General features: G+C 37.6%; 1 protein-coding gene across 18 annotated transcripts in view; it reads right to left on the bottom strand.

Annotated features, from left to right (window-relative positions):
* The window catches only part of Neb (nebulin), a 206,248-nt gene extending 193,819 nt beyond the window's left edge, over positions 1-12,429 (bottom strand). For all 18 annotated transcript variants that reach the window (XM_076866351.2, XM_076866352.2, XM_076866354.2 and 15 more), the window contains exons 1-9: positions 12,343-12,429; positions 11,639-11,722; positions 10,928-10,992; positions 7,566-7,607; positions 5,765-5,965; positions 3,896-4,003; positions 3,319-3,423; positions 2,548-2,652; positions 1,815-1,919 (exon numbers count right to left, since the gene is read on the bottom strand). In XM_076866351.2, the coding sequence (XP_076722466.2) occupies positions 1,815-1,919; positions 2,548-2,652; positions 3,319-3,423; positions 3,896-4,003; positions 5,765-5,965; positions 7,566-7,607; positions 10,928-10,963 (702 nt within the window). In that variant the 5' untranslated portion in view covers positions 10,964-10,992; positions 11,639-11,722; positions 12,343-12,429. The remainder of the gene's footprint in view (positions 1-1,814; positions 1,920-2,547; positions 2,653-3,318; positions 3,424-3,895; positions 4,004-5,764; positions 5,966-7,565; positions 7,608-10,927; positions 10,993-11,638; positions 11,723-12,342) is intronic.
* Positions 12,430-14,264: the final 1,835 nt, after the last annotated feature.

Raw genomic sequence — 14,264 nt, 5'->3', positions numbered from 1 at the left:
TCTATATCACTAACATAGACTTCTACAAATATCACTGTTTCTAGTTTTTCCTAGTCCCAACTCAACATATTGCCTATCAAAATTTTTCCACATTCTTTTATCAGGCTGTTTCCCTCTCAAGCATCTAATGATGCTGTTCCTTGCCTCCCCTATTGTGGCAAAGGTATTTTGTCTGATTTCTAAAGTCCTGCTGTCAGCAATCTCACAATCACATCATTCACATTCGTTGTTCCATGATATCCAGACTCATTTGACCTTGGTCCCTCGTTCAAGGGCAGTCTCCACTTGGGATGGCTTTCTTCTTCATCACTACCCAGCCCTTCTGGATCTGCCTCCACATGGCCTTCTCTGATTACGTATGTGTCCTTTCTTATCTCAGGTATTAGACTATAGTATTTTGTTTTTCACATTTTTCTTGTTGTTGGACATATAGCACAGTCATATTTCAGCCTAATTATAAATTCTCAAAGGAAAAGATGAATACTTCTTGTAGTACTTTCCTATCCTGCTAGGTATGGATGCATAATGGAGTTCAGTAAATAATCACTGATCACTTGCTAACGGATCATAACAATGTTATGAATGCATGAACTACAGAACCAAAAGCTCATCTTAGAAGGAGGTACCCACACTCTATGTACTATGTGACTTCAGGATCTTATTAAGCCTTCTTTATTTTCTTACCTGCCCTTATGGAAAGGTAAGAGTTTATCTTAATCACATGAGAAGTGGGATAGAAAATGTGTCCACTAAATTTTCAGGTGATATTAAATGAGAAGCAATAAAAATTATACTTCAAAAGTTGGAGGCTCCATCAAATTAGCATGTAAACTTCAGTTCAGGACAAGATTGAACCCTAGCACCCATTGGTAAATCAAGTCAATCTCACTAGGTCTCAAGTAGCTCAAGTCCAAATTGAATGTAAGAAGTTTCAAGGATCTAGCTCAACAGTTGAACAAGTCCCATGTTATTTATAAACAGAGCTCTGCTAAAACCTAGATCAGGAGACTCTGGATTTTCCATATGATTTCCAGCAAATCCAGGGGTCAAGAAATAAAGTGCCTCAAAACAAGGGCAAGTGCTAGGCCTGAGTGGGGCTCTCAATTTTAAGGAGAGCTTCTTTGCTCTTTTAAGTTCCTCTAACATACAATTTTCAATGTCTAGAATATTAAAATTCTGTCAAGTGGGGATTGGTGATTTTTTGCTAACTCTGAAATATCCTCTCCAGACACCATTGCTCAGAGCTCTTTGTAGGATAACCACACAAACATGTTTCAACAAGTCAGTCTCTGTGCAGAAGTAAGACACAATACCATTAAGACCTGTTGACCAGGACAGCAACACAAAGTTCCTCTATAATACTGCTTACTTAATAAATGTGTGAGCGTGGCTGTAATTCCATAGCTGTCTAAAAAAAAAAAAAAAATGCCACTCCATTGTCACAGAAGAACTTCAAACAAAGCCAAGAGAACCATAGGTGATCTAGTGGGAAGAAGAACACTGGTTTGTGGGAGGAACACAAGTCTGGGCTCTGCCACTATGTGACCTACCTAGGTGATCTTAGGCTCAAGCTCCTCACCTATTAGAAGAAAGGACTAGACTAAATTATACCTGACATATAGCATATTCTATATCTAACTTAAATTAGATATCATAAACAATGATTCTGGAGGTACTCCTTAGCAATAATGGCACATAGTCTTTAAACAAACAAACAAACAAAAAAGACTTTCAGTGAACATCTGGCCAGAAGGTGTAACTCCAGTTTTCACCGACTCCACATACCCCACTCATGCCAACTTCAGTTCACTTACATCGCTGAGAGCTTTCTGGGCCTGGGCAACCCTCCTCAGTTCCGGGCTATCATTATATGGGTAAAACAAACTTTTGTCTGCTTCCCAGTCTTCTGTGTACAGTTTCTAAATCCAAAAAGAGTGAAAAGTTATGAAATAAAATGTGATCACACATAAAGTGCACGATTTTATACTTATTCACCAAGGGCCTAAGGGACCAAGGGCAAATTGAGAACAGAGATAGATGAGATTCATAGGTAACCCCCCTTCCCATCAAACCCACACAGATGTGTCGGATTTATCTCCTCCCTGGAACTTAACCTGCTTTTTGAAATGACTGCTAACACAAGTGTCAGAAGCCAGGAAGCATGTCCAATAGTTTCTGCCACAAAATAAACCTCTAATAAGGTTATGCTGGGGATAACAGAAGTATAGCACAGGGGCTACAAAAAAATTTAAAATAGTACTTTGTCAATCTCAGCTGGTTCTCAAGTGTGTCTTCCTTCTCTCCATTCATGTTCTAGCTGGTTCTCAGGGTCTCAAAAGATTTTGTACCCTTTTGCCCAAGAGCTTTGAGAGGAGCTGAGGCTCCTCTTTGCCAAGCCCCACTTTGCAATCCTATATGTCTCCAGGCTATTCACAAAAAGACTGGAGAACTGTATTCCAGATTGTCAAGAATGTACCAGGTATTGCAATAAATTTCTATGATGGGATCATGAAGGAAGCTGGAGGTAATGAGGAAGCAGAGGCTTACCTTACTGAACATGGCTGTGTTTTTAATGGCCTGGACAAGTTCAGGGGCATCAGGGGGAAGCAGGTACTTATCCTTGGTGTCTTCCCAGTTTTGCTTATATAAAACCTAGACAGAAAGAGCAGAAGACTTATGTCTGGATGTCTCACCCAAGGCATGAGGATTTCTACAACAGAGGGACTATAGTGTAGTAAAGGGGGCCTCTCGCAAAAGCTGTGGATAGGTTACCAGGAAAATGCTGACCATGTCCACATACTATCACACCTTCACCTAATTAGGAAGATTTCGCTTAAAAATCCTAGCTTTTTGAACTTAATTCATTACTTTTGAGTCTGGATAGATTCCTTCAAAGGTTGCAATCGGTCATGACTCAGTTTGGGTGGCAGACATGTTTCTTTTGACTTGCATGTTATTCTAAAAATGGTTTTGAATGAATTGCATACATTTGAAATTGGGAAATTTCTCATAGAAATTCAGCTCCCCAAATTCTTAAAAAATAAAGAAAGAAATAAGAGTCTCCAGGACATTGGGACTGCATTCTGTGCAGCACTTCCGGAGCTAAGTTGCAGCTGCCTCTTTGGGCACGTCACAGAATCCCCTATCCACTGATAGGCAACTTAGTTTTCTGTGGAGGCTTTCTGATGTGTGTGGGCCTTTAGTTCAGGCTGCCTGTGGGACTGGTGAGCAGGATCAGCCCACCCATTTCTCCTCCAGGACAAGCAGAGGTAACATACCTGCTGTTGAATAGCCCAGCCACCCAGGCCACAGCCTCACCTTGCTGACTTGCTGCGACACTTTCTTGGCATGTTCAATATCTTTTGCTTTTTCATCCACATGACATATAGTTTTAGCAACATCGCCGTCCATTCGATACTTAACCTGCAGAAATGATGCATGGTTATAGTTTACGACAAGCTCAAACATGTGAGAATATTAAAGAAGAGCTTATCAGTGAAGATCATTAACTCAATGACTAAGTCTGCATCCCAAGGCAAAATTTCTGAATTTTTCTAGGACACTGTGATCTCCAAAGACTGACACAGAGCCTGCATCTACTGTTTTGCTTTCATGGCTAAATCTCTAGCCTGCTCCTTCTCAGCCTCACTGTGCTCCAATGTGGAGGACTACAGCCTCTACCTCAGTCCCCTCTTAAGCTCATCGCTGAGCCAAGCTCACAGAAGTCTCTGGGTTCGTGTTTACAGCAACATAATCTATGATCAATGCTTTCTCTAGATTTCTGGACCTGCTCACAGTAATTCAACCCCTTATTCTCACTACACATATTTAAAGCCCCTAGTGCTAGGCATATTTTCGAAATGTCTCTCTCCTTTATTTAAGCAATGCAGCCCACCTCACTAAGTTGATCTTGCACTTTCTTGATTCTGCGAAGTTCTGGAGTATCAGATGTGCTGGCGTATGGCTGTCCTTTTGCTTTCTCAAATTTCTCCTTGTATTTATTCTAAAGGGGGAAAAAAGTTAGATACTCACCTAGAACCTGATAAGATAGCAGCAGAAATGTCAGACAATACACTTATCCCCAACTGATTAAAAAAAAAAAACTCTCCAAGTTATAACAATTATCAGTTATAACAGCTTTTATTTTGTCTAATATCCTCTCAGCAAAAGCTAAAATAGATTTGTTAATCATTCCTCCTAAATATGATTGGGTCCTAGAAATAGTAGAAATTTGTTAGAGATTATTGTCTTGGAAATGCCCTAAAATGAGTCTCTCAATTTTTTTTTGTTTGAATGTGCATATAAAAAGCCTGAACCTCAATTATTTTAGAAAATAAATATAGAAAATGAGTTAAGTCTGAAAAGATTTGATTGTTATTACAATACAAAAATATTCAATTCAGAAGTTGCAGCTAAACCTCGGTGGTTTAGATAGCTGAGACACCCGCTGAATTAATGAAAAGTCTAAATTATGGAATATTTTGAAATGAAAGGCATTTTTATTATTTCTGCTAACTATACAATGAATTCTTGCTTTAACAATAACATGCATAATTTATCACTATTAAGACTTCAAAGAGTTCTCTTGAGCAGAATAGTCAACAATCTAAATTATATCATTGATTTAGTCCCTAACCACTTTTGAAATATTATACAACTTTTCTGACAATCTTTTTCAGAATATCAGAAACTCTAGGTTTGTAATGTCTGAACTAATGAGATTTTGTGGCAATAAATTAACAAAACAATTCTCTATCTTTGATGAATATGGCAGTGATCAAGAAATTTTTAATTTTTAGACACCTAAATCTTAAATCATTCAAGAATGTGAAGTAGAAATTTACTCAGTAGTTGCCAGGAGTTGACACTTAACCCAAAGTAAATATTAATTAGCCAAATGCAACAGGACACCTTTGACATCAACATTAGTCCTATGTAATTCAATCTTCCCCTGATCTGTATTTCAGTTTCTTAAGCCCCCATAAGACATGCAATCAAACTACCTAGTTAGATCTTGAAAAAAAAAAATCAACAAATTAGATGCTTCAAAATGCGTCTAAATCTGCTGCCCGTCAGTGTAACTATAGAACTGTACAGGCACTTTAAGGATCAGACACCACCAAGCACAGTGATTTTTAGCCTGGGCTGTATATTAGAATCACCTGGGGGGCTTTTAAAGCTACTTCTGCCCAATTGAGCCTTGGCCCAATTAAACTAGAATGACCTAAGCATCAGGAGTTCTCAAGCTTCTAGGGATTCCACTGTGCAGTCATGGTTAAAAACCATGGTTCTGGGGTATATCTGATCCTCAATCTCAAATGAGTTTCCAGTCTAATCTACAAGTTCTTCCTCACTGCATATCCCTTGCAGACTTTTAATATTCTGTTAGCTACTCTATTTAAGAGTCTATTCTGCTCATAGTTTATGTATGTTATCTCACTTCCCTGAACTGACCTCAGTGAAGTCTATATTTATGATTTCATTATTTAAGATTGGCAAGTAGTGATTAAGTACCAATAAATGCTTTATAATTGGCCTTATGCTTATTTTTTTCAGGAATAATTTGCATTGATGTTGCAGTGGTACAAATGAATACATGAAAGGAAATTCAAGAATCACAAGAAAGGAGCTTGTGTTTCTACACAGTAAGTTTTTTTTTTCTTATAAGGTTGAGAAACAAAAATCTAGCCAGCATCCAAAACAGTCAGTTAAGATCAGTAACTTCTCAATAATAAAACCAGTTCATCAAGAGTTGGATACTTACTGAGCTAAAAAGATTCTGCATTTTCTGACTATGTTCAATGTAGGGGGTCATGAACTTGGAAGTGTCCACCTTCTTTCGAATGACCTTCTTCCTCTCCACTGGCTTTGCCGGCTCTGGCGCTGCCAGGGCAGGTTTGGAAGTTTCCGATTGCCCATAGTCAGACGTCCTTGTTGTCGTGGTTTCATAGATTTCTGTTATTGTCTGAAAATTTGACATGCAGTTCAACATTGTTATGAAAGTAAAAACTGTGGTGCCATGGTATTGATATACACTATTTTAACTTTAAGTCAGATTACATTCCTGGTGTTACTTTTGAGGTATAAAACAGGCCAAAACAGGAAGCTACGCACTATAGCCATATGAAGGAGTATTAGGTTACAAAACTCTCAATGCCGACAGTGACATTGCCTTAATTGCATTTGCAGAAAGACACTCAAACACTTCAAGCTAGCATAAAATCAGAAATAACATTCATAAACATCTGAAAATTTTAAGTAGTCTGCATAAAATGAAAGCAAACTTAAGACCGGGGAATAAAAGGTTTAGACAACTGAATGAAGCTCAGATTATTTACTTTTAACTTTTAAATGAGTAAAGAAAAAAATCAGTAGCATTTTCTGAAGGCATTCAGGCATTCTTCTCTATAGAATGAGATCAAGAATAATGGACTTTTAAAAAATGAATTGCACCCATAGTTTAAGTATTTACCATTCTCTTGGCTGAGTTAATTAATGTGAACTGGAGTGCCATTCCCATCCATACTTAGATGGACAAGAATAATAATGACAACATAAATGAGGTCATTCTCTTCACAACAATTCTGTGTATATAGTAGGTGGGAAATTATGGTTTCTTACAACAGGTTATAGTGGAAGAAACTAAGATTCAAAGTTTGAATCTAGATCAAGGTTAAAAATACTATATGTAGGAAAAGAAGGTATGCAGCCAAGTCTTCAATCCATCTCACAGTATCGTTTCCTTCAGATCAAATATCATCTGTGCCAAAGGAAGAGTTCTGGCATAAATTATGAAAAGAGAAACCTAACAGAGAAGTTGTACATTCAGGAAAACTCCCTCTAAAGTTGCTGGATCATTACTGATTGGCTGTTTTCTGTCCATTATTGCTAATCCATGGCTGATCACGAGAAATCAACCAGTTTACAGCATCTACAGATGTTTATTTTTAATGCAGACACAGGCTTTCTGAGCAGGCCTCAAGGTTAGCCATCCATATCACTGGGTGTCATGCTCCAAGAGAAATAGCTTCATGCAGAAAATGAAGCATTAGAGAGGTGTTTCAACTTGGTGTTTAAAAAAAAGTTTCCAAGTTGGACTATTTATGGGAATGGCTTCCTCAGAATTCCCAATGTGTTAAAATCCCAGTAACATTTTATTACATCATCAGGGACAAAATCTTGGAGGCATAGTTCCTGGTGCAGAGATTGTATCCTACAACTCTACACAATGCAACTGAGGGACCCTATGTCAGTTACAGGTCCAAGGCTATTATAGAGTGATGATAGCCACTGACTTTAGCCTAATCGGCAATGTCTACACAAAAGAGTATGAACAAAGGAAGGAACCATCAGCTGCTGACTTTTTGAATAGCAAAAAGAGTGAGATAACCTGTCAAACTGCAATGTTTGTTCTTTTACCACCAACTTCTGGGCATAGGTAGGTGGGTGAGCTTTCCTCAGATACTCCCTTCTGCCATCATTGCGGCCTTGAGAGTCTGAGAGAGAAGAAGGCTCTTCCTACTTCAGTGAGAATGTGGCTTATGCAGGTATGGACTGGGCCTTACCTCTCCTGGCACCTCTTCGTAAATTGTCTCCTCTGTGTAGTACTATAAACAGAGCATAAAGGCATGGTCACGAGAAGCAGAGCAGGAACCGCCTCAACCCCACCTCAGCTGAGCCCTTAGTGACATCACTAGCTTAATTGGTTTAGAATATCTGTGGGAAGGATGTAGTGAGGGAGCCTATTCATACTTTGGGGCCCATTTTCTCCTCAGGAAGCTTCCAGAAAGCTCAAGTAAATGACACCTGAAAAGATACAGTAATGAGGTTGGTTTTTAGTCAGGGGAAGCTATTTTCCTGGGACATGTAACATTGTTTCTTATTGTACCCCAGATAGAATTTGCTTAGCAAAGAATACAATAACAATTTCATGAGTGCGCCCTTTGGGCAAGGGAAACCGCACTAAGACTGCTTACTCACAACAAAACAAGACAGACACCCCAGTGTGAATAAATTTTTAAGGGAAAATCATGGAGATAAGATCCAAGAGCATACCTACATCTCAATTATTCCTCTACACCCCTGGTTACTAAGCGGTACTTCTGGAGGGATGGCTATTTTCATAAGTGGGATGGTCCTCAGTATTGTCCAAATTATACTTATGTCATGTACATGTATGAACATGTAGCAATGGATCCCACTGTCATAATTATAACGCACCAACAAGAAAAATGGGGAAAAAATAGTAAGACGGTCCTAAATAGGTGCTAAGAAGACAATCTGTAAACGCCAAGGTAAGAAAGGAAAAATGAGAAGACTCCACACAAAATGTGGGGCAGTTGAGCTACTGTTTGCCGAGGATGGCTACAAGGTGCCTGCAGCCTGGATCTGAAAATAAGTCTACTTTTGTTCTACTTCTGACATCATTAGCAATAAATAGATGCAGATAGGAACCGGCTGACATTTTGTTTCAGATGCGTAAGGAGAGTGGAATCCTGCCCCAGCCTCACCCAGCTCTGCTGGGCAAACAGAAGGCAAAGCTCATTTAGGCCAAGACACACAAGGAAAGGGATGAAAATGAAATTCTTGGCTCATTTTCTCAGGCAAAAAATACATAACATTTTACACTTCTTTTCTCTTATTTCTGACACCAAAATACTTACTGGGGAGAGGGGAGGGGAAAGAGTCGCAAAATTTTCCTCAATGGCCTTCTTTTTTTCTGCCCTGTGTTCAGCAAATTCTCATCAAAGTGATAACCATGATCAAAAGGCCACCTGCTCTATTTCACCTGCTTAATGCCATTTTTTTTTTACTAAAAATATATTTTTTTTTCTGTATATCCTTACATATAGCAATAGGAATCAGAAAAATCCTCTTTTACCCTTGTGACATCAGCACATGAAAAAATACTGTTTGGACTCTTTACAAAATATTGATACTGATGCCACATGGACCCATTTCTTTGGTCACACAAAGCATGAGTGACTTGAAAAGAAATATTAAACTAAAGTGAATGATTTCCAATATTTTGGATTTTCTTAATATCCAAGTGAAAGAAGCTCTTTGGGAGCCATCCAATCCTACCTTTCTGGGCTCTTGCAATTGGTAAATATATCTTAGAAATAAGCTTTTAAAAAGGCAGCATTATCCAAATGGTTGGCATTAACATGTGTGCCAAGTCTCACTCTTTTTTAAAGAGCTGTACCACTAATTAGATAGTACATCTATCCTTACTTATTTTTCTTTCCAAGTTTAAGAGTGACAGTAAAATTTTATTTCAGATGTCCAAGATCCCTAGGAGATATATTTTTAAAGCTAGTTCTTCTGTTTTTAAACTCTTCCCTGACCAATTTTCTCAAATCTGCCACCATTCCATTCTCAGGATCTTTTTTTTGAGACCAAAGAGACCTCGGTTCAACACTCACTGGCAGGCAGTCTATTAGTCTAGCACCTGCTGGTCAGACTCAGAAGTAGTAATGGGGACAAAATGACATGGATGGGATGCCTAAAAATAGACCCTTCCGTTTTTATGACTAGTTAAATCAATCAGGCCCTGCACTGAGGACAATTTCCAATGACAAATGAACACAATTATTTTAAGAAAGTCAAGGGATATTTAAGTAAGAGGCTAAAAAGTGTTCCTGGTATTGTCATCATATGAAAGACAATTTAATTTATAATTATGTTAATATCTGATAGTGATAATTCTGATCCTTAGGGACCTACATAAAATGCTCACCAGTAATAATATTGAGAATACTATGGAAGATGTGACCACCAGGATTTAAGTCAGAGACCAAATACTATAGTGTATGAGATTCATTCTGGGTTGGTTTGTTTTTTAATATTCTTCCCTCTTCATCTAAATAGAGACTGGTCGCTAAAATAGTTTTCCATAGATAAGTTTTGACACTTTCATCTAGAATTTGGTTCGGAGCAGCTCTTACAGTTACTTTCAGTCTTATTAAAGAGAACAGATTTTCAAAACTGCTTCCATATTTAGATCATTATCATTAATTATGAATTATTAAGCACTCTCAGATAAGGGCACTATGTATGGGTGACAGCCACAAACAAGCCTTTAGATTTTGTTTCTAGAATGTGAAGCTGAAGGTAAAAACTGGTAAGGAAAACAGTTCTATAACATGATCAAAGTAAACTGAAACAAATATAAAATAATGGCTTTATAAAAATTTATGAAATAAATTTTTAAACTTTATGAAAATTTGTCAAGATACCCACTATGGTCTTCATACTTATTCAAGTTTCAAAAGCAAAAACTAATTTTGTTTATATGGGTAAATACAATAAAGTTGGTGGAAAGGTGGCTCCAACTATCACTTCTGACCTTCATGATTTTGTTTCTACATAGTTGTGGCCATATATGCACATATACATATATAAAATCTCACAGATGTGATAATTCTGAGTTAAGTTACCCACATCACCCTACAGACAGACAATCAACAAATTGAAGCAAGGAGGACTGAGTTCTTTTTCCTCTATTGTTGTGCAGACACTAAGAAACAGTTTAGTTTCTGGAACTTTCTCCCCATAGTGTCACCACTGTCCCTTTGATCATTGGTGTTGGGAGGTGGGGAAAAAAAAGCCATTTTGGGAGTAAAACATGCCTGTAGGTTTGGCACACTTTGGTTTTGGTTTTTGTGAGTTCAAACAAAAGCAAAAATGACAAGTAGTGGTATTTCCTTTCCGTTCTACACCCCACATTATTACAGTGAAACTGAACATAAAATAGTCCTTTCTTAGCTTTAATGATGATTCTTTGTGAGGTTATAATAAAAAATGTGTGTGTGTGTTTTTTTTTTAAATTATCAATTCACCTACACAGCTTTGTCACTACAGGGCTACTTTACTATCAGAGCTATTGTGGGGCTTTTTGTGTGTTTTGTTTTTGTTTTAGTCTTACCTCCACCACCTCCTCATATTCTTCGTCATCTGCCATTTTCCCAGAGTAGTAGTGGCACCTACAAACTTTCCATATTCCACACAAATGAAAACACATTAGCATCTATTTCCAGGACAGAAATGATCTTATAAGACTATAAAAGATAGAGTTAAGACCCATCTAATCTACATAACACATATTTTTTGCAGGCTAAGGAGGAGAACACATTTAGAATAGGGGCCTAAACAAAGGAAACCTCAAACCTCTTTTTCCTTATTGAATATTGAATATTGCTCCTTCTACACAATCAATTCAGTTAAAGTTGAATGTAGACACCAAGGTGAGTGAGTAAGAGAGTCTGGACTCCAGGAATAGAGAATGTAAATTTCTAAACACTTGGAGAAAAAGCATTTTCAAGCAAAACTCTTAGCGAAGTAAAGGTCAGTAAAGGTCATAGAGCCAAAATGTCAAAAGGGTCAACTGAGGGACAGAGACTGTGGCTCAGTGGTAGCATACTTGCCTGGCATGTGAGGCACTGAGTTTGATTCTCAGCACCACGTATAAATAAATAAAATAAAGATCTCTCAACAACTAAAAAGATTTTTTTTTTTTTTAAAAAAAAAGGGTCAACTGAGTTCTGTACTGCTCTAGCATGCTGCAGTTTATCTCATGCTTTGAATTAGAACACATAAAAATAAATCTGTCGATAAATTGTAAGAGAAAAACAGAAACCTCAAGGCAATGGGGTTATTTTCTTCCGGAAAACCATTGGCTTATACGGATTTTTTCTTTCTTTTCTGTAGCTCTTGTTCAACCCTGAAAGGGAAAAAAAAATTTTTTTTAAAGCACTGGTTGAAGTACACATAAGATTATAGGTCTTTGGCTTAAGCTTCTAATTCAGGAACTAACGAAAGGATCTCCCAAGGCCTTTTCAGCCTGATGCCAACAAGTGGGGCCTTCCCATATAAGATGATGATGGCTGGGAGCAGCTGTCCCTTTGCCCAAAGATGCTTGTGTGTAAACCAATACCCCACAGTGGCTGGTTTTATTAAGCTAGCGAAACCACCCCTCCATCTGAGGCCAATGAAGCCCAGTAGAACAGGATAAATATAGACATGTAGGACAAATGTCCTTCTTCATACTAATATACTTAGGGGGAAAACTTGAAGGCAAAAAATGAAAAAACATTGTTGGACAAGACAGCCAACTTGGTCAAGCAATAAATCGGTCGGTGTAGGTCTTGACTCTGATCAGACATGCTACATGTCAGATATCCATAGGGCCTTTGTAGGGCAATAGGATTACAGGCTTTCCTGGGCGCATTTCTATCACTATTACCCCCCAGTTAGGACCCCAAACTTTGAAAATTACTTCAAGGGAAACTGTGGAACGTCTCTTGAGAGAACATTAGAGAAAAAGACATAAACAGACCTTACCTTCAAGCTATCCAATAAACTTCCTCAGCAGCAAATCCTCTCCCAGCTCTCCCCTCCTGAGAACCCCAGGCAAGAGCCTGCTCAGTGCCTGGGCTTCGAATTATCATGTGGCCGGAGCAGCCAATCAGACCTTGAGTTGCTCAAATTTCAGCAGCTAAATATACTGAGTGATCTTCTGAAAACCACCTGTTCAACAGTTCCACTAAAGGATAAAGGGTAACAAATTGCTTGCTTAGAACTATTGCAACGCGATGGAATTTTACCTAACTTCCAAACTCTAGAGGTCAAATTTAGGTTCCATTTTTCATTTTACTGTGTCTTCGTTCAAGATCCTATTCAGGCAAAAGAACTTAGAGAAAATTAGCATGACTTTGAGAGACTTTGACCATCTGGACAGGATGGTGTGACACTCACCAGGTGAACTACTGGCAAGTTATACTGGTGCTGCTGTGAGAGAAATAAGATCCAGAAAACATCAATTTGTCAAAAGCAATTTTTAAAAACGTGATGAATGGAATTATAAGTGAAAATATTTGATGGGGACACTAGATAAGATATCCACAGTATAATGAGGTTAGGCCGCATCATTTTCTGTAGCAAAACCAAGGGGTCTGCCCACTCATTTCCCTGACCTCCAACCTAGGTAGGGCCAGCTACTAATAATGCAGAGCCTCTCAGATGGAATGGGGTCACTAATTTCTAATTTCCTATTAACTTATAACTCCTGGCTCCTGGGGACAAAGTGTGGACATAAGCCTCCAAAGGCTCAATTTCTAAACAGCAAGAGCAGAAAAATTGGAAATCAGTAAATTACCACTCAGGATAAAGTAATGTCCTCCTAGGCAATTCCGAATGTAATCCATTTACTTTGTAAAAATCATCTAACAGTTTTCCTAAAACTTACCTGTTGTTCCTTGCTCTTGCACTTTCTTTGCTCCTGGACTATTCTTTTCATTTAAAATCTAATTCTGTCTTTATTAAGTACCTACATACAGCATTGACATCACAAGCTCTTATAGGGCAGAGAATTGCCCTTTTTCTCTGGGTTGCTTCTAAATTGAGGCCAAAACCTTATGGGTCACTCCTATCTTGATAAAGATTTGAGATAAACATATTGTAACTGTTGAAGCTAAATGTTAGAAAGTAATCTCATATTTTAAACATATTTACTTCTCCTCCTCTTCCTTGATTCATACAGTGGTAATAGTTAACCTCATTTTATCATCTTAACTATTTGTACCTGTTCATCTCATGTGCTCTCACAAGTCTTATGACCAAGGGATATTTGTGTAACATGAGATCATTCACTTGGTAGCTGCAAACTTGAAGAATCGTGACTTCCTATTTCACACATGCTGTAAAAAGTTGTTGTTAAACTGAAAAATAATACATGTTTTTAAAAACAGTACAAAATTATTCAACTAATAAATAAGCATAGACCTTCTTAAAAGTAATCAATTTTAAGTTTCAGATATTTTCAAGAGAGTTATTAACATTCATTTACATATTTAACAAAATTTAGTGGACATCTTTTATGAAAATTTGCATAGATATATCCTACTCTATTTCCCATAAGCAATTCTATTGAATAAATATAGAGTATAATTTGTTTAATTTTTACTTCATTCATAACCACTAAGATTGTTTTACAATTTTTTCTATGACAAAATAAAACATATAGTAAGTATCCCTGCACATTATCTTTGTATACTCATATGAAATATAATCTGTAAATAAATCTCTAGAAATAGAATTACTGAGGCTGAGTAGATATATGCACATCTTGAGAACTGATAAATATCATCAAATGCACCATTGAAAATAGTTACACCTGTTTGCTGTGCACACATCTCAATAATATTAGGGATTAACAACCTTTTCAAATATGTACACTCTAATGGGCAAATATTCAACTCCTCTGT

Source organism: Callospermophilus lateralis, chromosome 9, assembly GCF_048772815.1.
Source record: "Callospermophilus lateralis isolate mCalLat2 chromosome 9, mCalLat2.hap1, whole genome shotgun sequence".
Taxonomy (NCBI): Eukaryota; Metazoa; Chordata; class Mammalia; order Rodentia; family Sciuridae; genus Callospermophilus; species Callospermophilus lateralis.
The sequence above is the reverse complement of the archived record's forward strand: the minus strand, read 5'-3'. Positions and strand labels throughout refer to the sequence as shown.